General features: G+C 44.4%; 1 protein-coding gene across 1 annotated transcript in view; it reads left to right on the top strand.

The window, feature by feature from the left end:
• DPP10 (dipeptidyl peptidase like 10) overlaps positions 1-27,411 on the top strand; it is a 227,408-nt gene that overhangs the window by 141,426 nt on the left and 58,571 nt on the right. Inside the window, exons 6-7 of the mRNA XM_075181255.1 lie at positions 11,958-12,010; positions 12,094-12,175. Of these exons, the coding sequence (XP_075037356.1) occupies positions 11,958-12,010; positions 12,094-12,175 (135 nt within the window). The remainder of the gene's footprint in view (positions 1-11,957; positions 12,011-12,093; positions 12,176-27,411) is intronic.

Genomic DNA, 27,411 nt, shown 5'->3' with positions numbered 1-27,411 from the left:
TTTCAGTTTGCAGAACGAGATTTTTGAAGTGAAATAAAGTGACAGAGATGAGTGGGGCTCACGGCTCGTCCCTCCTCACAAGGGATCTGTGCAGTTATACTAGGGGGGAATACAATCCCCCCGAAGTACCACCGCGCTAAAACTATTACCGTTATTACAGTAGTTCTAGCGCCGGCTTTTTATTTGCAGCTCACTAAGCTGCGAGCAGAAAGCCGGGTTAATATTACCGTAATAACAGTAAGAGCGTTAACGTGATGGTACTTCGGGGGGGATTGTATTCCCCCCTAGGAGTGTAATTCCTTCATTTGATATTTTCTCTATATATTCATATCTTACCGCTGTTTGTGCGCTGTTGTGTTTGTTGGGGTAAGAACTATGGATCAGGAGATGGATGTGACGAGTCTGCAGAGGAAGAACAGGGTTTAATATGATGCAACAACATATTTGTAACAACAAAAGGAATAAATAATATTTCAGTAAGTGCAGTAGAAATATCTTACCAGACCTTTAGGCTGCAGGATTCCTCACACAGCACAAGGGCATCCCATTCACACACATATAATACAGCTACAGTAGGAGAACATATTCTTTACAGAACAAGCAGTAAATAGATTGACTGCTTTTCCCAACAAGGTCATATTGGTAAATAAGAAAGGTTAATGAGAGTTGACTCATACAAGGAAGTCATTTAAAGACGAGCAACAATATCCATTCAGGTGGAAATTCATTTGTGTCCCTCTTAGAAACAGCTATTTCCCACTTATTACTAGGAACGATAATCTCTGATCTAATGCAAGTAGGAATATGGTAGAAGTATGTGCACATATGTCTTCAATAAACCCGTATAATATACTTTCCTAGGAGCCTTTCTAGTCTTATCCAGTGCAGTCTAAAAAGACTATTTAAATGTTTAATTATGGAAATGTGAAGAGCTCCTGAGGGTCACAAATAATTGCAAACTAATTCTTACACATTGAATGTGGAAAGCCTGTCAGTCACTCTGTGCCTGTGTGTAAGAGGCATTTGCCTTACTGCTCCTTGAACCTGCACTGAACTGAAAGTCTCAGAACACATTTTTGTGCAATTCATTATGTACAATTTAAGTTTAAAAATTCTGATGTAGAATTCTACAAATCGTCATCACTCAGTTACTTAGTAAATCCAACATTTACAATCATTTCTGTTTACAAAAATCATCATTCTCATTTATTTTTATATAGCGCTAGTATATTCCATAGCGTTTTTCATTTGGGAACAAACACAGTAATAAAACCATAACCGGTAATACAGACAGAGGTAGAAACGCTTTATTTAAATTCTAAACTATTTTTTTCATTGAACTTCTTGTAGTATTCATCACCCTGAGATCATCATCATCAGTTATTTATATAGCGCCACTAATTCCGCAGCGCTGTACAGAGAACTCACTCACATCGGTCCCTGCCCCATTGGAGCTTACAGTCTAAAGTCCCCTAACACACACACAGACAGACACAGACACACACACACACAGACTAGGGTCAATTTGTTAGCAGCCAATTAACCTACTAGTCTGTTTTTGGAGTGTGGGAGGAAACCGCCACAAACACGGGGAGAACATACAAACTCCTCACAGATAAGACCATGGTCGGGAATTGAACTCATGACCCCAGTGCTATAAGGCAGAAGTGCTAACCACTGAGCCAACGTGCTGCCCTTATGTACCTCCACGATCCTTGTTGAGTAGGCTTTTCTAGGGGGTGGGGGGGAGGCGCTTTCTTCAGAGAGACCCGGCGGGTCTTCCCTCTAGCGGGGTCTACCTCTAGCGCTGTTATGATGTAATACCAAATGTATCTGATGTACCTTATGACTGAGTATGTAAAGGGTTAATACAACCCGCTGGATGGGGGAACTAGAAGAAGTTTATTTATAATATTAATATAGCGCCAACATATTACCAGCTTAATAACAATGTCATGCCAACGTTACAGTGGCCAGAAAGCCTGAATACAACATCTAGGGGTCTATTTATCACCCAATTTCAGAGTTAATTATCATTTCTTATCGCCATTTATCATAGCCATAAGAAATATAATTTTGCAGCAATTTATCTGTCACGGTCACTAGATCTCTTGACCCAGCGTTCTGCTAGTTGTTATCACTACTCTCGAGGCGCGGAGTCTAACACAGCGACTGGTCTTCTCCAGGGACCCCCGCAAGAGGCTTTGGGTTTTTGCTGCATCGCTGCGCAGGTCGTGGCCCTCGAGAGTGTGCAGCAGAGCAACGGAGTACAGCTTAGATATACAAGTTAGACAACTTGAAGATATGCGAGAATACCCAGGAGAGCTGATATATATGATGGGTGCAGCTAACAGCTCTCCGGCCAGGAGGAGACATGTAACAGGTGCTTTAGGATGATTAGTCAGAGGCGAGGTTATGCCAGGTGAGGCTATAGGGTGTCAATCCAATAGGTGAGATATAGCACGGGCTATGGATATCAGCCAGAGGTAGGTTTACCACCGATGAGGTGAGAGATAGCCGGCTAATCGATAGAGAAACAATGGTGACATACAGCGGGAGGCAGTTTTACCACGGAGGTGGCTGAGAGGTATCCGGCCAACGGGTGAGAAGCAGCGATCACTACAGCATACAGCGGGAGGCAGGTTTACCACGGAGGTGGCTGAGAAGTATCCGGCCAACGGGTGAGAAGCAGCGGTCACTACAGCATACAGCGGGAGGCAGGTTTACCACGGAGGTGGCTGAGAAGTATCCGGCCAATGGGTGAGAAGTAGCGGTCACTACAGCATACAGCGGGGGGCAGGTTTACCACGGAGGTGGCTGAGAAGTATCCGGCCAATGGGTGAGAAGTAGCGGTCACTACAGCATACAGTGGGAGGCAGGTTTACTACGGAGGTGGCTGAGAGGTATCCGGCCAATGGGTGAGAAGCAGCGATCACTACAGCATACAGCGGGAGGCAGGTTTACTACGGATGTGGCTGAGAGGTATCCGGCCAATGGGTGAGAAGCAGCGATCACTACAGCATACAGCGGGAGGCAGGTTTACTACGGATGTGGCTGAGAGGTATCCGGCCAACAGGTGAGAAGCAGCGGTCACTACAGCATACAGCGGGAGGCAGGTTTTACTACGGATGTGGCTGAGAGGTATCCGGCCAACAGGTGAGAAGCAGCGGTCACTACAGCATACAGCGGGAGGCAGGTTTTACTACGGATGTGGCTGAGAGGTATCCGGCCAATGGGTGAGAAGCAGCGGTCACTACAGCATACAGCGGGAGGCAGTTTTACCACGGAGGTGGCTGAGAGGTATCCGGCCAACGGGTGAGAAGCAGCGATCACTACAGCATACAGCGGGAGGCAGGTTTTACTACGGATGTGGCTGAGAGGTATCCGGCCAATGGGTGAGAAGCAGCGGTCACTACAGCATACAGCGGGAGGCAGGTTTTACTACGGATGTGGCTGAGAAGTATCCGGCCAATGGGTGAGAAGCAGCGATCACTACAGCATACTGCGGGAGGCAGTTTTACCACGGATGTGGCTGAGATGTATCCGGCCAACGGGTGAGAAGCAGCGATCACTACAGCATACAGCGGGAGGCAGGTTTTACTACGGATGTGGCTGAGAGGTATCCGGCCAACGGGTGAGAAGCAGCGGTCACTACAGCATACAGTGGGAGGCAGGTTTTACTACGGATGTGGCTGAGAAGTATCCGGCCAATGGGTGAGAAGCAGCGATCACTACAGCATACTGCGGGAGGCAGGTTTACCACAGATGTGGCTGAGAAGTATCCGGCCAACAGGTGAGAAGCAGCGGTTAATAGTCAGAAACCAGTGCAACGGTGCTGGAGCGCTGAGAGTAACTGCCCTTCCATCCTCACACTATTTTGTATAAATCTTCTGTATATCTATATTTACTAACACAGCAGCAGCCAATGGCTGGAGACTATATCGCTGGGGTCTGTCTCCTCTGCATTATACCAGTAAGAATTGAGGACTTGAAGTCGGATATCCTAGTGCAGTGCGCTCCCATCCCTAGGGTCACCTGCCTGCCAGCAATGCAGCAACTATTTTCCTAATTTCCCCATCTGCTGATCCCATTTCTACCTGCAGCTCCTGGTTCTCATGATACCAGCTGATTTTTGTTTTACGTCAAGCTAGTACCTGGTCTATACCCATTGGCGATTATATTTCTACAACCAGTCTCTCTTCCAGTACCTGGACTTTGCTGGTGTTTACATTTAATTATTATTTCACCAGGAATCTGATGTCTGATTTCAAAGACTTTTTTTTTGCAAATTGACATATATTGATCTAGACTCTTTTATACCAGCAGTCTGTTCCTGTTCTGTGACCCAGGGTTATTGTCAGAGCCGTAACTTAAAATTGTAGCGCCTGAGGCGAGATGGGAAACTGCCACAACCCTACCGTCAATTTTAACCAAACTAACCTAAAATATTCATAAACTGGGCCCCCATTCAGCATTGGGCCCTGGGTGGTCGCCCCTCTCGTACAACCCTAGTTACGCCCTGATTATTGTCTGTTTTCTATCACCCCTACCTCCACGAGTTAAACTGTTTTATGTTTTTGGATGCTTTGTTTACTTCAGCTGTTTAATCCTTTGTTCACTGGGCACTGGGCCGCCATACTCAGCTACCAGTGTGTTCCACAGTTACACTAAATATATAATAAAGCCTTTTGTTCTCACTACTTCCAGCCATATGTCAGTATATTCTGTTCCTGCAGACACCCTGGGTATATGTAACAGAATAACCAGCTAGTACTGGAGCCCTCTGCATCAGAGTATTTATCTGGGTCACAAGCTCAATCTGCTGCCTGCTCTGCGATCTGTCTGTCCTGCAGCTAATAGAGCTACCATTACTACAGACTTTACAGGCATAATTCTGCCAAGATCTCCGCTGGTTCCGGTTACTGCTTTATTTCCAGATCTCATCAGCAAACTCTGATACTGTTTCTCCTGCTTCTCTTTGCTCAGACACCTCTCATGCTCTATGTAAATGTAGCGCCCGCTAGGGGTGTTTTACTAAACCATGCACCCCAGTGAATACAGGAGGGGTCATCTGGGAGGCGAGTTAGATATCTATGGAAAGAGAAGTGACTTATCTGGTTGCTATAGTGACAACCCAGCCCATCTGCTAGAGTGACTGAGAAGATGGAGGGGTTATAGAAAGTGCGGGTAAGACTGGGTGATGTGATCTAGATGGGGACCTGGGAGACTGGGGAGGAAGCTCCCAGGCTCCCCCAACATTGCCTGGGAGTGCGAGCGCCGTGACTGCGCAAGGGCAAGTACTGTGCGCCTGAATAGGGAGAGAGTGCCCATAGCATAGACCACTGAAGAGAAGTGGCAGCATGCATACACTATGGGATGTAGGAGCTGCATATGTGTTGGAGATAAGCTACACTGTGATTCTGGCTGAACTGTGAGTAGCTGTGGAACTACTCTGACCAGGAGTACCTGGTATGTACTGTGATAAAACCAGCAGTGTGGCTGCATATACAGACGCAAGGCAATCTCAATGCTAGAGAGGGGGAGAACCCCATATCAGTAAAGAGAACCCCGAGAGAGAGAGGGATATTTTGCATGGAAGAAACCCTAGAAAGAGGGTTGCTGCAAGAAGCAGTGTAGCTGAAGTGTCAGAGCCAGGTGCTGTAAATACACAGAGTAAAGTGTCAGAGCTAGAGCTGAGAGTACACAGAGAGAAGTGTCAGAGTCAGGGCTGTGATTACTGAGAGAGAAGTGTCAGAGCCAGGGGCTGTAAATACACAGAGTAAAGTGTCGGAGCTAGAGCTGAGAGTACACAGAGAGAAGTGTCAGAGTCAGGGCTGTGATTACTGAGAGAGAAGTGTCAGAGCCAGGGGCTGTAAATACACAGAGTAAAGTGTCAGAGCTAGGGCTGAAAGTACACAGAGAAAAGTGTCAGAGCCACGGGCTGTGATTACTGAGAGAGAAGTGTCAGAGCCACGGGCTGAGAGTACACAGAGAGAAGTGTCAGAGCCATATATACAAATCGATACTACCTGACCCACTGCCGATTATGTAAAACCATCTATCTATTGTATACTGAGGAAGTCACTTTGTTTAATAGAAATAGGACAAAGCTCAAACCCTCAGCTACAAACGGGGGAGAAAATTATTGTAAATATGTTTTACCAGTCTGGAATAAAGTGCTGGCGCAAAATGATTTACGTCAATTACTTACACGCAGCGCAGATAATGATGGAACGCTGCCTGATGCGCCAGGCCAGACCGACATGATGCACATTACAATTATATACAGTGTATATATATATATATATAATGTACCCAGCCAGCTGCACAACAGACACCGGTCCATCATCTCTATATAATAATCTGTCCGTGTAACGTTGCTGGATCCTCAGAGCCGAGGCATGAGGCTCCAGGGATGTGTCAGAGACGGCGCTGAGCACAATCTTATCTCTGTACAGCACATTCACCTGTCACTGAGGAGGACAAAGGAACATCCAGCTGACATTAAACAGGATATTTGTGTATGAGTAGAGCGTCTTCACTGGAAACCTGACTGTGTGTGTGGTATCCAGGCATCATTCAGATATCGTCTCTTCTATACTACTGACTGTCTAATATAGAGATCCTCCTGTATTACTGACTGTCTAATATAGAGATCCTCCTGTATGACTGACTGTCTCATATAGAGATCCTCCTGTATGACTGACTGTCTCATATAGAGATCCTCCTGTATGACTGACTGTCTCATATAGAAATCCTCCAGTATTACTGACTGTCTCATAGAGAGATGCTCCTATATTACTGACTGTCTATTATAGAGAGATCCTCCTGTATTACTGACTGTCTCATATAGAGATCCTCCTGTATGACTGACTGTCTCATATAGAGATCCTCCTGTATGACTGACTGTCTCATATAGAAATCCTCCAGTATTACTGACTGTCTCATAGAGAGATGCTCCTATATTACTGACTGTCTATTATAGAGAGATCCTCCTGTATTACTGACTGTCTCATATAGAGATCCTCCCGTATTACTGACTGTCTAATACACAGTTTCCCTCTTACCAGTAACCTCTTAACACCTCACATTGGCCTCTTCCTCGGCTCCCTGATATCTTCCACCATTTACCGTCCTCCAGGCTCCTGATCTTGGCTCTATCATCCAATTGTTCTTCATCTGTCTCATTATGTTTTACTTTTGCTGTATTGTTTTACGAGATAGTTTATTGTAATGAACGACCATTCGGGAACAAAGGAAATTCCAACCACCCCCGATATTTTACATCCCCAGGAATTTTGATAATATACATTATATCCACCTAAGTATGATGATAAATATAAACCAGGAGGTGGCCCCTGTACATTCCCTGATCAGCCACAACAGTAACACCGCTGTCAAGTGGAGATAATAACATTTATTATCTGGTTACAATGACACCTGTCAGGGGTGGGATATATTATGCAGCAAGTGACCGGTCAGTTCTTGAAGTTGTTGTGTTGGAAGCAGGGAAAATAGGCAACGTAAGGATCTGAGTGACTCTGACAAAGGGCCAGGCTGTGATGGCTAGAGGGCTGGGTCAGAGCATCTCCAAAACGCCAGGTCCTGTGGGGTGTTCCCGGTATACAACGGGTAGTACTAATAAAAGTGATCCAAGGAAGAACAACCAGTGATCCGGCGTCAGGTGCTGGACAAAGCTTCTTCAACTAAAGGAAAAACTAATTTAGCGAAATGTACATTGGTGTTTGGTTCTATCAATTGTGTGGCTGAATGAATGGTCTCCTAGATAGGGCCCAGGATCTGCCGTTAGCTGGCAGCATGTGACCACACAGCGTGAATGTGTAATTAGTGGTCGGCTCCTCATCAATCATTGCTCTACTCGATAACTACTAAGTGTTTCCTCTCCTAGTCCGGGTATTCAATCTGCTCTCAGGACTGTTAGCATCAGCCAGTGATACTTAGTATTAATGTGATATCAGTGTTTCACTGAAAACATTGTAACTGGTTTATGCTACGTATTAGCTATCAGCCACTGCACTACTTGTTAACCACTCATCACTATAGATACTTTGTAGAGGATACTACTAACCTTATTCTAGGCAGGTAACCATTAGATCTCCCACATTGATACTATTGTAGACAGACAGTCTATTTACAATTAACATTCAGATTCAAACTAAATGTAACACAATATAATGAGCCTCATTGTTATAAATAATTGAGATCAATATACTTGGAAAGATTATTGATCCAACTGATAGTGCACGGCCGTGTTACACTGCAACTTTTACATCACGTTTGCACAATCAATGTACAAATACACCTGTATATGTTTTTAATATTTCACTCTAATGTATACTATTGGGAGTTTAACTTATTTTTAATAAGTTATCAACATTTTGAGTTTATGGCTTTGTCAGAAATTCTCCTCACATTAATCTCTGACTTCTCTTTTCTTCACATTTAAGCAGGAATGTTTCATATTTTCTGCGTGTGGATCTACAATTATTATCAGGTAATAGATGCGAGACCTCTCTGGTCAGTCAGGACAGGAATCTGTTAGTTGAGAGTCTGTGGGAGGTTATTACAGGTTATTACAGGTTGTGGGGTCTCCTGTCCAGTTGGGTCTCCTCTGATTTCTCTCCTCGTCCTTTCACTGTGTCCTAGAAGAATAACTCCTCCTTATAGCTACACAGTCCCTTAACATTCACTAGTCTCACACTAGTCCCTGCTGTATAATCTGTCACTGGGAAATGATCCTTTGTCTACAGCTTCCACCTCTGTCATTGGCCAGGACTCTCTCGATGTCCCCTGATTATTAGATGAAATCTGCCCACAAATCAGCTATACGGCTGCCATGTATACTGATCTCAGGAACAAACTACAATAACAGTTGATGGAAATAGATGTCTATGATGAAAGGAGGATACAGGTCCTTTATTCCTCTAATATATCATCTGCAAATTAAGTCTGTCTGTACTTAGATGTAGTGGTGGATTCCACCATCTTTATTTCCATCAAATTACCCAGTATAGTCTTCTGCAAACTTCTACCTCATATGATTCCTGTATATATAATCTGATTGTAAGCTCTTCTGGTTAGGGCTCCCTTGTATAATCCTTGGCACATTCTGGGATTCAGTTTGGACAGTTTCCAATTTGAGATACATAAAGAAGATAGATGTTCTCTGTTGGTAACCTACCTGTCTATTACAACACACATTACTACAGAGATAGGAATCCCCAGCAGCACACAGGAACTCTCTGTTAGGAGGAGACTCTATGCTGAACTGCAGTCTGGTGCAACAAAAGATTTTGTAAACCGAATTATAATGGGCAGAACTGCAAGCTCCAGTCTCCCAGTGAAACACACGAGAACTGACCCCAAGTCGGATTCCCAGAAGGTCCTCTCTGCAGCTCTTCCTCCTACAGCCCCAGATGAAAACTGGGGGAGCGAAATGATGGAAATGGGGAGCCAATCACAAGCTGCTTCCTCCATATATTTATATTGGTATTGGCAGAGTCCCAGGAAAGATGGCGGCAGGTACTGAGCTGTCTTAACGCATGGGCAAGCTGGGCAGTTTCCCGGGGGCCCTACAAGCATAGGGGCCCCATAGGCTTGACAACTTTTCAGTATATCGTTCTGGGAGATTTATGCAGAACCTTCAAACCCTCCTTATTAAAACAGTTAGGTGGACTAATCCCCTCAGTTTCAGCTGTTATCTGTACATGTGATCTTTCTGTTGCGAATACATATCTTGACCTTAACAAAACCAACATCCACGTACTAATTGTACATAAGACAAAATCTACAAACACAATTTTTTAAAGCAATTTTTAAAACAATTCTCTGCAAAGAAGTTTCCCAAATGTTTGTGTTAAATCATAGTAATTTCGCACTGTGCCATCTCCGTCTGTATGATTTACCAAATGAGCACAATTTTTGTGCTGAATTTCTTGTTTTTCAGCTTCAGGGCTCATGTTATATTGTTCAAACATTTGTGTGGCTTAGTCAGTGCTGTGCAGCATGTTTTTAATGGTTAAACACTGATTTTGTTGTAAGTACCAATAAATATTAGCTTCATTTTATCGATAATTTATATTTTTATTCCTGTGAGTGGTTCTTAGATTGGACCACAGTGCACTGCTTTGCCCGGGGGCCTATATTGCTGTTAGGACGGCCCTGGGCAAACATCCCCAAATAAGAGTTGATAATAATCAATGTACATAAAATCCTCATAAAAAATCAGCTCATGATAAATCATCCATGAGATTAAAACAAACTAATTCCCACATTTAAAATATATGTATATTAGATTAAAATGAATTAATCAGTCACCCATGTACCAAGGGCTCTTAAAATCAGCCGCATTATGAACTCTATTTTCCATATACAGTAATTTGCAATAATAAACTTAATTCATTTAATCATATCACAATGGCTATATATAGTTACATTGTTATCAAATTGTCCTGAAAGTTCTGCGCTAGTATTTGTGTATCTCAAAGCAGTTCGCTGGAAAACAAAATAAAGTTAAATAAAAAAATATGAATGTAAAATATGATATAACAAACAATTTTTTTTTATAAAATATATTGGTCATTGAACTGTCCCATTTATAAGTTGGTATAATTAGGGGCTAATCTTGTGCCCATGGCTGTACCCTACATTTGTAAAAAATACAGCAAATGATGTGTTAGTATAAAACTAATTGAATCAAAAAGAAACTCCTCTTGAGTTAGGTATGTTTGTATATAGGACTATACATCACAAGCCCACAGTATTGATTATCCCAAAAGAAGGTAGAAATAGAGTCATGTAAAGATGTGGTGTCTTTGTTGGTGGATATTAGAGAAACCACAAGAAGTTGTAAATAAACAATGTGTAATAAGTTGGACGTGAAGGACACAATAGATTTTACAGGGTGCCCTAGAGGGTTAGTGACATGCTTGTGATTTTTTGGCAAATAGTAATAAATAGCTGTAATATAGGGCCTGATTCATTAAGGAACTTAACTTGAGAAACTTCTTATTTAAGTCTCCTGGACAAAACCATGTTACAATCCTCCGTGCGCCCCTGATATATATATATCAGAGGAAAACCAAGCCCGCGTTCGGGGTATCTCCCACATTGTATATGGTATCAGCTGCGTGGTACCATAAACAGACAGTTGTCAGCACTTAGCCTTTTCCTGCATATCTGTGTGTATCTAGTAAAATGAAAATATGAGGTATTAGTTCATATTCTGATCAAAACATTTAAGCCTGCATCCCAGCGTCAAGTGGTGCCCTTGATGCTGGGTTACAGGCTTAAATGTTTTGATCAAAATATGAACTAATACCTCATGATATATGTTTGTGTGTGTGTATGTGTGTGTCTGTGTGTGTATGTGTGTGTCTGTGTGTATGTACGTGTGTATGTATGTACGTACGTACGTACGTACGTACGTACGTACGTACGTGTGTGTGTGTGTGTGTGTGTGTGTGTACAGCAATGGCTATGCTTGGTCATTTAATAATTAACTTTACATTTGAATGTTTTGGATTCACAGTGTATTATTGTAGAACACAACATGAAAACTCTGAACATTACATGTAGCAGACGCCTGCTTATAAATATGACTTTGTAGACAATCTGCACTCTTGCCATTTGGTATTAGCATGTTTACTGTAGACTGCAGTGATCCCTATTTTAAAGCTGTGGCAGCAGTCACTAAACATCAGTGACTACAGTGGGCATGTGTGACAGACATTTGCATAAATATGGCAGTGCTCACTTTATAAATTATTTATCACTTTCTGAGTAAGCAGAGCTATCATTCAGGGAAGTGGGAGACAATATGGTTTACTCTTCTATACAGAATATGTATATGTTTTGCTTTACAGCTAGGGTATAATCCTGGCAGTATTGGAATACGACAACTATTCCATACATTTATATGATTCTCTGTATTCCAGGTGTTCCACTCTTCGTTCACAGCTTCCTATGTGATCTATGACATCCACACCAGGTAGGCTGCACCTCTCTTTATCATGGACAAATTCACTTTTACAACATCCTTATTATCAATGACTTGAAATCTTTGTGTTCAAGGGAAGTTTGGGAGTTAAACCCCCCGGAGGTGGAAGATTCTGTCTTACAATATGCAGCTTGGGGTGTTCAGGGTCAGCAGCTGGTAAGTTACCCCAGAATCTTCTCTCATCTCATTCAATGCCAAGACGGGTGACCAGGGACTGGGAGAATTGTTCCTGACATCTAATGTGTGCAGAGGGTATTCATGGCAGCCACATATGATATACATGTGACACATGAACACATACATGTAACATGAACACCACCAGTCAGAGCCATGTAAAAGTTGAGTTGACGACTTATTGTATTAGCACTTCTGCCTCACAGCGCTGGGGTCATGAGTTCAATTCCGGACCATGACCTTATCTGTGTGGAGTTTGTATGTTCTCCCCGTATTCGCGTGGGTTTCCTCCGGGTGCTATACCTGCTATTGAACTGACCTTAGTCTCTCTCTCGGTGTATGGGTGTTAGGAAGTTTAGACTGTAAGCTCAAATGGGACAGGGACTGATGTGAGTGAGTTCTCTGTACAGCGCTATGGCATTAATGGCGCTATATAAATAACTTATGATGTTGATGACTGTCATACAATATACATCACATAGCATTCTTGTGACCGCCATACAATATCCATCCAATCTTCTTATCTGTATATAATGATTTAAGCATCGGACAATATGGCGCAGAAATGTGAGGTGTGGTCAGGGAAAGCTTACGGTACATTATACATCATCTGCTCTGTAACTAAAGAACTGTCACCTCAAAACAGACCCTGAGCCCATTATAATATACAGTATAAACAAAACACGGTACACAATCCAAACCAATACCAGGGTATTTATTTGCGATAGTAATGTAACAGGGCTCCAAGACTCTCTCATTACTGACTTTCAATCCATCTGCTGCAGAGAAAACTCAAATCCATTTTGTCAGATTTATGGGGTACTTTCACGTCAGACCCCTTCAGAGGGCGGAGTGATATTTACAGTTACAGTATCACCTAGAACTGCCCATTTATCACACTACCATATATATAATATTTCCTCTGATTCACCAGACTAATTCCCAAGTTATGGATGGAAAGAATTTGTTGCTGACAAATAACTGACAGTTACACATGGAGGCAATAGGCAGAATCAGCCTCTCTGGGGCAATTATACAGGTGCTTCTCACATTCATTCTCCACACTTATTGGCAGCAGGATGTTGGGGGATCCTCCATCACAGGACCTTAGTAAATGTGTTACCTAGTGCTCAGACGTGTTCCCCGTGCAGCACACGGACACTTTCATATCTCTCTGTTTTCTGAGTGTTATACAAGCAGGAAATGTGCTGTCCTAGAAACGCTGCTTTATTTTATAAAGTTACTGGGAAAAAGACCTCAGACTTCAGCATTGGACCATTACAAACATAATATGAGGATAGCAGGATGCTAAGGACTCAATGGGGCATATTCAATTGTTGGTGTTACTGCCTAAAGTAACGCGGCACACGCACTATTACCGTCATTACGGTACATTTCATGCTGGATTTCAGCTCGCGGCTCAGGGAGCTGCGAGCTGACATACAGCTTAGTATTACCGTAATAACGGTAATACTTTTTGCGCGGCGGAAAACGCCAACAAATGAATATGTCCCAATATTAGAAATATATCCACATTCAAATGGAAATGTATCTGAGGTCCGCCTGTATTTGCATACATATGTACATGCATACCAGGCTTTTTTAACACCAGTTGCGTTCAGATTGCGTTCAAAGATTAATCAGGACCATAATGTTTAAATTACGCCAAGTTGGTGACATGTAGCAAATTGCCAATGTTTATTTAATAACTGTTCTGTGTAAGTTAAATTGTAGACTTTGGATATAGTTATTGGTTGGGGAATGTCATAACTTGGATGGGTTAATGTGCATGATTAGTACCAAGATTATGCATACTGTTACAATTAGGATAATATTCTAAGATTGTGGTTGCTGCAGTCATATTTTCTAATACAATTATTTAGCCAGGCCGTGGTCAACATTCTATTATGTAATCAGAAGCCGGCTATTGTCTGCACAGTACACAGAACCACAGGAGATCCTGCCTGTCCTGATAGCAACTGAATAACAAACTGTATTGAAAGCGAAGAGGTTATTTGTGTTGTGCTGCGTATAAAAGGGACATTATATTGCATGACTGCAATGCCGGTATGTCTAAACAGACCTTTACTAATTGAATAAGTTAAATCAATGTGTGAGTCCTTGACAGGGTTAAAGGAGTTTAACCCTTTTATCCAAATACACATTGTGACTGGATCACTTATAAATAACTTATGCTATCAATTTATATATATATAATTGCAAATGTACTTATTTTTGATATTGTGTGTATATTGGTAAAGGAGATATCTTTATTTCTGAGACCAGGGGAAGACATTTGGTTGTTTTTACTTTGCTAGAGGAAATGCATTATTTCTGAGGTATATATCTGATACAATAAGCCTTTGTTGAGGAAGTCTTTTGTGTATCTTGGAGTAGGGAATTGACTTGTTTGGGGTTTTTTGACTTACTCTGGGAATGTGTATTCTGCAACTGGCTGAAAAAAGGACCCATGTTAATCTCATGTTAATTAGACCTTTTGATGTGTGAGAGTCCAGCACATGAAGGCACAGGAAGGTTTAATTATATTTGCTACTAGATTTCCTGTGTCTAAAAAAGAAGCAGGAAATCACAGCAAGTTTTAGGATATCACAAATAAGTGTAAATATTATTAGCGTTGCATTGCATGTAAAGCCATGTTTGGATAAACAAATTGCATCCTGATTCTAAAAATAGCTCAGACCTCAGGGGGCTGGCTTACCCTGCGAGACCGTGTCCAAATCTGTATAAAAAGCACTGTCTTGAATAAAACATTGTTCTTCTTGTTCCATCTGACCTGCTCACTGGTACCTTCAACCAGGGTGAGCAAATAAACATCACTTGTTTCAAAGACCTGCTTGGAAACTTCTCTATCCCTGTGAACTACAGATTAGACCCAAAATCTAATCCGTTCCCGGCTGTTTCTGAGGTTTGGACCCAGCTTTTCCGGAGCCACCACTCTGCCTGCTACCCTGTAGCCCTGGTCAATGTGATAGGCCAGGGGGGATCTATCCACAGCAACCCTGATCTATAGGAAGAGGTCAGGGGTACCGGCCCAGGTACACCAGTAACGGGGTACACTCGCAGCGTCACTTACCCAGAAGAAACACGGTACTGGATGCCGGTAAGGAGTCCAGTGGCGGCAGCACGTGTAAGCCCCTCCTACTGCGGCAAGAGGGCGCAGTTGAGATAACGAAAGGGAACAGTGAAAAAGTAAGCCCAGCCGGTTCGCAGCAAGAACAGACAGGGCAGCATAGGGAGCTCCATCCTGTCACACACATCTTGACAGTAAATATAGGTCTTGGGAGTAAATTCATTTTGGATTACTCAGATAGGAGAAGGTTATTTCTGGGCCTATAAAATTGTGCCGGCCAGAGAATGGAGGGTGTCAGTGAGTGTGTGTAATCTGGGAGCCTGAGGCTTCATCATCATCATCATCATCATCATCATCAATTTATTTATTTATTTATTTATATAGCACCATTAATTCCGCAGCGCTGTACAGAGAACTCATTCACATCAGTCCCTGCCCCATTGGAGCTTACAATCTAAATTCCCTAACACACACAGACACAGACTAGGGTCAATTTAATAGCAGCCAATTAACCTACCAGTATGTTTTTGGAGTGTGGGAGGAAACCCACGCAAACACGGGGAGAACATGGAAACTCCTCACAGATAAGGTCGTGGTCGGGAATAGAACTCATGACCCCAGGCAGAAGTGTTAACCACTGTACCACCGTGCTGCCCAAGGCTTCATCTCCAAATTCCACCAATCCAGTGGGTTGCTGATTTGGAGTGACGTATGGAAGAGGCCATACTCTTAACATCTGGGAATAGCGATGAACTGACGTTGTCCGGGATTTGGCTCTCTTGTTATTATATTGACCTTTACCTTGTCACTTGCTGGAATATTGTTGCCCATCTGGTAAAGAGAACATTGCTATACGTAATACAGTACTATTCTCTCATCATCTGTCATCAGTTTGAGCGATCTAAGAACCCTCTGTCCTTACATGCACATTAATCTGGAAGGCGGACACAGCCTACCTGCCCCCTAGAGCTGTCTGGACCCTGGCCAGGGCACACGTTTGTGAGCAGTCAGTGTCCGTATAGCTTCCATTGTGTGTGACATTCAGATAAATATACCAGCTCAGCAGCAAATTGTCCCTGGTATAGAAATGTTGGCGGCTGAACAGTAATTGTACTGAAACGTCAGCAATCAGCCAGGTAGAGGCAGCAGCTTCTGCAGCCTGTGAGCCGCGTACATTGTGCCGAGCTGCGGTTCATTCTCAGCCATGTTCTGTGCATCAAATGTTATTGTAACGTGATTCAATTGCTGCAGTTTCACGTTTGTATGATTGAGGTACATCTGGATAATGTTAGAACATCTCTTATTTTCTGTAAAATTCATTACAAATGGCTTATTCCTCAAAGGAAATTCTTGTCCAGGATTTTACAGTATAATATGATTTACCAGAAATCCCTTTCATGTTTTAGTTGCCTGAAGCTACCTATTCCCTGCTCGGAAACTGTGATTAGTGACGAGGCTACGTAACGGTTAATGTTGTTTAATACAAGCGCCCCGCACATAACTATTATATGTAACATTTATAAACCTATTTAAATGGTCTCAGTCATCTGTCCAGCTGCCCCCACCTGCCCCAGCCTTGGCACCACCTGCCCCCAGCTGCCCCAGCCTTGGCACCACCTGCCCCCAGCTGCCCCAGCCTTGGTACCACCTGCCCCCAGCTGCCCCAGCCTTGGCACCGCCTGCCCCCAGCTACCCCCACCTGCCCCCAGCTGCCCCAGCCTGCCTGGCACACTGCCCCCAGCTGCCCCAGCCTTAGTACCACCTGCCCCCACCTGCCCCCAGCTGCCCCAGCCTTGGCACCGCCTGCCCCCAGCTACCCCCACCTGCCCCCAGCTTCCCCAGCCTTGGCACCACCTGCCCCCAGCTGCCCCAGCCTTAGTACCACCTGCCCCCACCTGCCCCCAGCTGCCCCAGCCTTGGCACCACCTGCCCCCAGCTGCCCCAGCCTTAGTACCACCTGCCCCCACCTGCCCCCAGCTGCCCCAGCCTTGGCACCGCCTGCTCCCAGCTACCCCCACCTGCCCCCAGCTGCCCCAGCCTTGGCACCACCTGCCCCCAGCTGCCCCAGCCTTGGCACCAGCTGCCCCCACCTGCCCCAGCCTTGGTCCCAGCTGCACCAGCCTTAGTACCACCTGCCCACACCTGCCCCCAGCTGCCCCAGCCTTGGCACCACCTGCCCCCAGCTGCCCCAGCCTTGGCACCGCCTGCCCCCAGCTACCCCCACCTGCCCCCAGCTGCCCCAGCCTTGGCACCGCCTGCCCCCAGCTACCCCCACCTGCCCCCAGCTGCCCCAGCCTTGGCACCACCTGCCCCCAGCTACCCCCACCTGCCCCCAGCTGCCCCAGCCTTGGCACCGCCTGCCCCCAGCTACCCCCACCTGCCCCCAGCTGCCCCAGCCTTGGCATCACCTGCCTCTCACACAGCCTCACACTGCTTCCCAGGCAACAGATGTCGGTTATATTATAAGTAAGGAGCTGGTTTTAGATGACAATCAGCAGCTAGAACTGGAGAATGTTCTGCTGATCTCGGACTATACACATTGCAGTCTGCAGGAGAGGACGCAGAGAGATACTTCCCGTGTGACTGTTGTGTGTTCATGCTGCTCCCTGGCAGTGTCTCTGTACAGATACCTGACCACTATCTGATTAGGATCAGCCTTTTATATAATTATGTTTCCTCAGAAAATCCTGTTTGTTGGAATATCATTTATATCTTAAATAGCCATGACATGTAGGGTACATCATTGTTATTTAATGTGTCCCAATGGTACGTGTTAAGGTTGTTATAACCTTGATGTTGAACGATAAATACCCCTGGATGGTACAAAAGTAATGGAACCGCTGTAAGAGGCACAAGAACCAAGTTATACGGCTGGCAAATAAATTGCTTGTTGTCCCAAACATAGACCACACAGGACCAGGAACGTTCCTCAATCTTATCTGGATTCGGTCAATATATACAATAACGCACATTCTGAAAATTTCTTATTGATCAGAATTTAAGACTGTTGAAATTGGAAAAAAAAAGTGGAACAGTGGAAAATTGAACTCATAGAATTTTGCACATTTATCTGGCTGAATTTGTCATTGGTTGTGACAGGATCACCTATAAATAACTAATTGGATAAATATATTTAAATTATTAGCATGGTGCGCCAATTTATATAATTGCAAATGTACTGATTTCTGAAACTGTAGGTCATGTTTGGGTTTTGTAACTTTTCTATAAGAAATCCCAAGTAGGCATATCTGTGGAGGGGATATGTTTTTGCAACTGTCTGGAGACAGGTAATCTCATATTATTTAGACCTTTTCATTGCTGAGTGACCATTACACTGGCTGGTAGAGTTTCTAGGTGTGTAAGACTCAGGATGCACGTGATCACAGATTAATGTGTATTTTGCAAGTTAAATTGCATTAAATGCAAGATTATATCCTGATGGTAAACATTCAATGTAAAACCTCAGACGTTGTGGTGCTGCTAGCAGCAATGTAAGAAGGTGTTAAACCCCTCCAGGCTGAGTTATGCGCAGGTTACATGAAGTGCCTAGGTTGGTTAGACGGGCAGGAGGCTTGATTACCTCCTGCCATGGTATCTGTGTAAATCTTTATAAAATGTGGACTGTTTGATCATGTAATGTAGCATTATACCATCTGTAACTTCTGGCTAATACCACAGACTGGCGTGTAACTGTCCTTATTAGGAAACTTGAGCTAATAAAAATCACTGCTTCAAGATCCTGCTTTGTCGCCTACTTGTGTATTCCATTTGTGGTATGTACGGCAGAATCATCTCCGGGATTCACGGGCCAGAAATATAGAAGTGGTGCTTTTTATATCCACGGTGTCAGGCACCTTTGTAATAGTAGTGTGGCCACACTCATACCAACTAGGGCTCCACTTCATGTTCTGTGACTGGGTTTTGGACAGCACTAGTCCCTTATTGTGGGACACCCCATTTGTCATCTATCAGAGATCAACGGATTTGGATCCTATCATCTCCATTGTATGGTGTACCATTGCATTCGATTTATTTGATGCTCTGTCCTTTTCCACTGGCCAGTGTTGATTTTACATTGCATATTTTATGGTTGATTTATATGTTTTTATTAAAGTGTTTATCTATACCGCACGGATTGTTTTGTATTTTTCATATGTGTACATCAGTTATCAGCGCTGTTGTGTGTTGTGTTGTTTGTCGCCTACTTACCTGCTGTAATTCCTGTGACCTACAGATTAGACCAATCTAATCCGTTATCCGTCTGTTCTGAGGTTGGGACCCAGCATCCAGTACCAACGCTCTGCCTGTTACCTGTCCTGTGTGATAAACCAGGGGGGATACATCTACAGCAACACTGATCTGAAGGCAAGAGGTCAGGGGTACCAGCCCAGGTGCCCAGCGAGAGGGTACACTAGCAGCGAGAGTTACCCTGCAGCAAGAGGTTCTAGATGTCAGTGGAGGAGCCTAGTGGTGGCAGCAGATCCCCTGTTACTGCATTTAGAGGGGCGTAACTGGGATAAAGAAAGGGTCGGTGGCAAGGATGGCCAGCTGATCCGCAGCAACAATGGACAGGGTGGCACATTAGTGTTGTGCATACAGTCTGTGACTCCTCGCCAACCACACAGCAGAGCAGAATGAGGGGTCTATTTATGACCATAGGCATTTGCTTTATGTTAATTCTCATTTCTTATTGCAGTGACTGACTGCAGTTTTGGAGGGATGTACTGTGACATTTACCTCTTTGGACGGACCTTCTATTCCGACTACATCCACAGACACTCGGACGCCTCTATTCCGACTACATCCACAGACACTCGGACGTCTTTATTTCGACAACATCCACAGACACTCGGACGCCTATGTTCCGACTACATCCACAGACAATTGGACGCCTATATTCCCACTACATCCACAGACACTCAGACGCCTCTATTCCGACTACATCCACAGACACTCGGATGCCTCTATTCTGGCTACATCCACAGACGCTCGGACGCCTCTATTCCGACTACATTCACAGACACTCGGATGCCTCTATTCTGACTACATCCACAGACACTCGGATGCCTCTATTCCGACTACATCCACAGACAATCGGACGCCTATATTCCGACTACATCCACAGACACTCGGCCGCCTCTTTTCCGACTACATCCACAGACACTTGGACACCTCTGTTCTGACTACATCCACAGACATTTGGACGTCTCTATTCCGACTACATCCACAGACACTTGGACGCCTCTATTCCGACTACATCCACAGACACTCGGATGCCTCTATTCTGACTACTTCCACAGACGCTTGGACGTCTTTATTCTGACTACATACACAGACACTCGGAAGCCTCTACTCCGACTACATCCACAGACACTTGGACGCCTCTATTCTGACTACATCCACAGACACTCGGATGCCTCTATTCTGACTGCATCCACAGACACTCGGATGTCTCTATTCTGACTACATCCACAGACACTTGGATACCTCTATTCTGACTACATCCACAGACGCTCGGACGCCTCTATTCCGACTAGATCCACAGACACTTGGACTTCACTATTCCGACTATATCCACAGACACTCGGATGCCTCTATTCTGACTACATACACAGACACTTGGACTCCACTATTCCGACTACATCCACAGACACTGGGACTCCACTATTCTGACTACATCCACAGACACTTGGACTCCACTATTCCGACTATATCCACAGACACTCGGATGCCTCTATTCTGACTACATACACAGACACTTGGACTCCACTATTCCGACTACATCCACAGACACTGGGACTCCACTATTCCGACTACATCCACAGACACTGGGACTCCACTATTCCGACTACATCCACAGACACTTGGACTCCACTATTCCGACTACATCCACAGACACTTGGACGCCTCTATTCTGACTACATCCACAGACACTTGGACGCCTCTATTCTGACTATATCCACAGACACTTGGACTCCACTATTTCGACTACATCCACAGACACTTGGACGCCTCTATTCTGACTACATCCACAGACACTTGGACGCCTCTATTCTGACTATATCCACAGACACTTGGACTCCACTATTTCGACTACATCCACAGACACTTGGATGTCTCTATTCTGACTACATCCACAGACACTTGGACGCCTATATTCCGACTACATCCACAGACACTGGGACTCCACTATTCTGACTACATCCACAGACACTTGGACGCCTCTATTCTGACTATATCCACAGACACTTGGACTCCACTATTTCTACTACATCCACAGACACTTGGACGTCTCTATTCTGACTACATCCACAGACACTTGGATGCCTCTATTCCGACTACATCCACAGACAATCGGACGCCTATATTCCGACTACATCCACAGACACTCGGCCGCCTCTTTTCCGACTACATCCACAGACACTTGGACACCTCTGTTCTGACTACATCCACAGACATTTGGACGTCTCTATTCCGACTACATCCACAGACACTTGGACGCCTCTATTCCGACTACATCCACAGACACTCGGATGCCTCTATTCTGACTACTTCCACAGACGCTTGGACGTCTTTATTCTGACTACATACACAGACACTCGGAAGCCTCTACTCCGACTACATCCACAGACACTTGGACGCCTCTATTCTGACTACATCCACAGACACTCGGATGCCTCTATTCTGACTGCATCCACAGACACTCGGATGTCTCTATTCTGACTACATCCACAGACACTTGGATACCTCTATTCTGACTACATCCACAGACGCTCGGACGCCTCTATTCCGACTAGATCCACAGACACTTGGACTTCACTATTCCGACTATATCCACAGACACTCGGATGCCTCTATTCTGACTACATACACAGACACTTGGACTCCACTATTCCGACTACATCCACAGACACTGGGACTCCACTATTCTGACTACATCCACAGACACTTGGACTCCACTATTCCGACTATATCCACAGACACTCGGATGCCTCTATTCTGACTACATACACAGACACTTGGACTCCACTATTCCGACTACATCCACAGACACTGGGACTCCACTATTCCGACTACATCCACAGACACTGGGACTCCACTATTCCGACTACATCCACAGACACTTGGACTCCACTATTCCGACTACATCCACAGACACTTGGACGCCTCTATTCTGACTACATCCACAGACACTTGGACGCCTCTATTCTGACTATATCCACAGACACTTGGACTCCACTATTTCGACTACATCCACAGACACTTGGACGCCTCTATTCTGACTACATCCACAGACACTTGGACGCCTCTATTCTGACTATATCCACAGACACTTGGACTCCACTATTTCGACTACATCCACAGACACTTGGATGTCTCTATTCTGACTACATCCACAGACACTTGGACGCCTATATTCCGACTACATCCACAGACACTGGGACTCCACTATTCTGACTACATCCACAGACACTTGGACGCCTCTATTCTGACTATATCCACAGACACTTGGACTCCACTATTTCTACTACATCCACAGACACTTGGACGTCTCTATTCTGACTACATCCACAGACACTTGGACTCCAGTATTCTGACTACATCCACAGACACTTGGACTCCACTATTCCGACTACATCCACAAACACAGGGACTCCACTATTCCGACTACATCCACAGACACTGGGACTCCACTATTCCGACTACATCCACAGACACTTGGACTCCACTATTCTGACTACATCCACAGACACTGGGACTCCACTATTCTGACTACATCCACAGACACTGGGACTCCACTATTCTGACTACATCCACAGACACTTGGACGCCTCTATTCTGACTACATCCACAGACACTTGGACGCCTCTATTCTGACTATATCCACAGACACTTGGACTCCACTATTTCGACTACATCCACAGACACTTGGACGCCTCTATTCTGACTACATCCACAGACACTTGGACGCCTCTATTCTGACTATATCCACAGACACTTGGACTCCACTATTTCGACTACATCCACAGACACTTGGATGTCTCTATTCTGACTACATCCACAGACACTTGGACGCCTATATTCCGACTACATCCACAGACACTGGGACTCCACTATTCTGACTACATCCACAGACACTTGGATGTCTCTATTCTGACTACATCCACAGACACTTGGACGCCTATATTCCGACTACATCCACAGACACTGGGACTCCACTATTCTGACTACATCCACAGACACTTGGACGCCTCTATTCTGACTATATCCACAGACACTTGGACTCCACTATTTCTACTACATCCACAGACACTTGGACGTCTCTATTCTGACTACATCCACAGACACTTGGACTCCAGTATTCTGACTACATCCACAGACACTTGGACTCCACTATTCCGACTACATCCACAAACACAGGGACTCCACTATTCCGACTACATCCACAGACACTGGGACTCCACTATTCCGACTACATCCACAGACACTTGGACTCCACTATTCTGACTACATCCACAGACACTGGGACTCCACTATTCTGACTACATCCACAGACACTGGGACTCCACTATTCTGACTACATCCACAGACACTTGGACGCCTCTATTCTGACTACATCCACAGACACTTGGACGCCTCTATTCTGACTATATCCACAGACACTTGGACTCCACTATTTCGACTACATCCACAGACACTTGGACGCCTCTATTCTGACTACATCCACAGACACTTGGACGCCTCTATTCTGACTATATCCACAGACACTTGGACTCCACTATTCTGACTACATCCACAGACACTGGGACTCCACTATTCTGACTACATCCACAGACACTTGGACGCCTCTATTCTGACTACATCCACAGACACTGGGACTCCACTATTCTGACTACATCCACAGACACTGGGACTCCACTATTCTGACTACATCCACAGACACTTGGACGCCTCTATTCTGACTACATCCACAGACACTTGGACGCCTCTATTCTGACTATATCCACAGACACTTGGACTCCACTATTTCGACTACATCCACAGACACTTGGACGCCTCTATTCTGACTACATCCACAGACACTTGGACGCCTCTATTCTGACTATATCCACAGACACTTGGACTCCACTATTTCGACTACATCCACAGACACTTGGATGTCTCTATTCTGACTACATCCACAGACACTTGGACGCCTATATTCCGACTACATCCACAGACACTGGGACTCCACTATTCTGACTACATCCACAGACACTTGGACGCCTCTATTCTGACTATATCCACAGACACTTGGACTCCACTATTTCTACTACATCCACAGACACTTGGACGTCTCTATTCTGACTACATCCACAGACACTTGGACTCCAGTATTCTGACTACATCCACAGACACTTGGACTCCACTATTCCGACTACATCCACAAACACAGGGACTCCACTATTCCGACTACATCCACAGACACTGGGACTCCACTATTCTGACTACATCCACAGACACTGGGACTCCACTATTCTGACTACATCCACAGACACTTGGACGCCTCTATTCTGACTACATCCACAGACACTTGGACGCCTCTATTCTGACTACATCCACAGACACTGGGACTCCACTATTCTGACTACATCCACAGACACTGGGACTCCACTATTCTGACTACATCCACAGACACTTGGACGCCTCTATTCTGACTACATCCACAGACACTTGGACGCCTCTATTCTGACTATATCCACAGACACTTGGACTCCACTATTTCGACTACATCCACAGACACTTGGACGCCTCTATTCTGACTACATCCACAGACACTTGGACGCCTCTATTCTGACTATATCCACAGACACTTGGACTCCACTATTTCGACTACATCCACAGACACTTGGATGTCTCTATTCTGACTACATCCACAGACACTTGGACGCCTATATTCCGACTACATCCACAGACACTGGGACTCCACTATTCTGACTACATCCACAGACACTTGGACGCCTCTATTCTGACTATATCCACAGACACTTGGACTCCACTATTTCTACTACATCCACAGACACTTGGACGTCTCTATTCTGACTACATCCACAGACACTTGGACGCCTATATTCCGACTACATCCACAGACACTTGGACGCCTCTATTCTGACTACATCCACAGACACTTGGACGCCTATATTCCGACTAGATCCACAGACACTTGGACTCCACTATTCTGACTACATCCACAGACACTGGGACTCCACTATTCTGACTACATCCACAGACACTTGGACGCCTCTATTCTGACTACATCCACAGACACTTGGACGCCTCTATTCCCACTACATCCACAGACACACATGAATATAATGCACAGTTTATTGTACAAGAAGCTCTAACTCCCAGTAAATCACAGAATATGTTAATGATGTCCATACTGTAGGGAGACAGTAACAGATCTCTACAGAAGAACCTAACAAGGGATGTTGCAGAAAGTGATGTAGATGATGTCCGTCTCTTCTCTCCATATAAAGATAAATATGTCATTCTCTGGGTAAGAAGGGAGATGTCTCTGTGAGGACATTTCTTTGTTGTAACACAACATTCTCCAACTTCATAACAGCATTTTATTCATATTCCAGTGTTCACTGTAAATATCACTTTCCTCATGTTAGCGATCTGTCAGCTGGTGGAAGGCCAGAGATTTGGAATGGGCGGATTGTCCAGGTGTTACCAGATGATTCCTCATGCAGTGAGGATATAAAATGCATTAATGTTGTGGGAATTATGCAACCAATGTGCTGATGGATGGACGAGCCTGGCTGCACAGAATGTGTCAGGCAGTTCCTGGCAGATAGGATACACGTCCACGTTACACCTGGTGCCTTTTTCAATTTACTTTCTTATCGTCATGAATGAGAGGTTAGAAATCATTAGGCGGAGAGCTGAACATCACACAATGCCTGGTGTCTGGGCTACCGGAGAGACTTTCAATTATCTGCCAAAACACAGGAAAGGAATCTGGGTAATCTGCACTAATTGCAATCAGCCAGGATGCAGACGAGAGTGTCATTAGTTGGCAAACTCTGCAGTGAAAGCTTCAGTATGTAATTGAACGGTGCTTGGAAACAGTTTATTAAAAGTTTATCCTCAAATTGTACATGACAATATCACAGACACTATCACTGTTTGTAAACAAATAACTTGTGCAAATGATATGTTATTGTGTGAGGGTGATATGTACAGTCATGGCCAAAAGTCTTGAGAGTGACACAAGTATTGGTTTTCACAGTTTGCTGCTTCAGTGTTTTTAGGCCTTTTTGTCAGATGTTGCTATGGTATACTGATGTACATTACAAGCATTTCATACGTGTCAAAGGCTTTTATTGACAATTACATTAAGTTTATGCAAAGAGTCAATATTTGCAGTGTTGACCCTTTTAATTGAAGTCCTCTGCAGTTCGCCCTGACAGCTGTCAATCAACTTCTGGGCCACATACTGACTGATGGCCGCCCATTCTTGCCTAATCAATGCTTTGAGTTTGTCATTATTTGTGTGTTTTTGTTTGTCCACCCGCCTCTTGAGGATTGACTACAAGTTGTCAATGGGATTAAGGTTTGGGAAGTTTCTTGGCCATGGACCCAAAATTTTGATGTTTTGATCCCCGAGCCACTTAGTTATCACTTTTGCCTTATGACAAGGTGCTCCATCATGCTGGAGAAGGCATTGTTCATCACCAAACTGTTCTTGGATGGCTGGGAGAAGTTGCTCTTGGAGGATGTTTTGGTTCCATTCTTTATTCATGGCTGTGTTCTTAGGCAAAATTGTGAGTAGATAATTGGGGATAGATATATAATGATGGGTGATATATACAGTACAGTGAGTGATATATACATTATGGTTGGTGATAGATATATAATGATGGGTGATATATACAGTGCACAATTGTGTCTCATATTATTAATATGTTAATGGACAAAACATAACAATTTGCCAAATACAGTTTATAATATTGACATTAACACTAATTCTTCCTGGCACCTGTTGTACCCCAATGGGAGTATATCCACGGTGCTGCATAATATGATGGTGCATTATAAATAAAGGAGAATAATAATAAATATGGAGTGGGAATATTAT

This window comes from Mixophyes fleayi, chromosome 7, assembly GCF_038048845.1.
Source record: "Mixophyes fleayi isolate aMixFle1 chromosome 7, aMixFle1.hap1, whole genome shotgun sequence".
In the NCBI taxonomy this organism is placed as follows: Eukaryota; Metazoa; Chordata; class Amphibia; order Anura; family Limnodynastidae; genus Mixophyes; species Mixophyes fleayi.
Note: the sequence above shows the minus strand (reverse complement) of the source record. Positions and strands in the feature narration are given on the sequence as shown.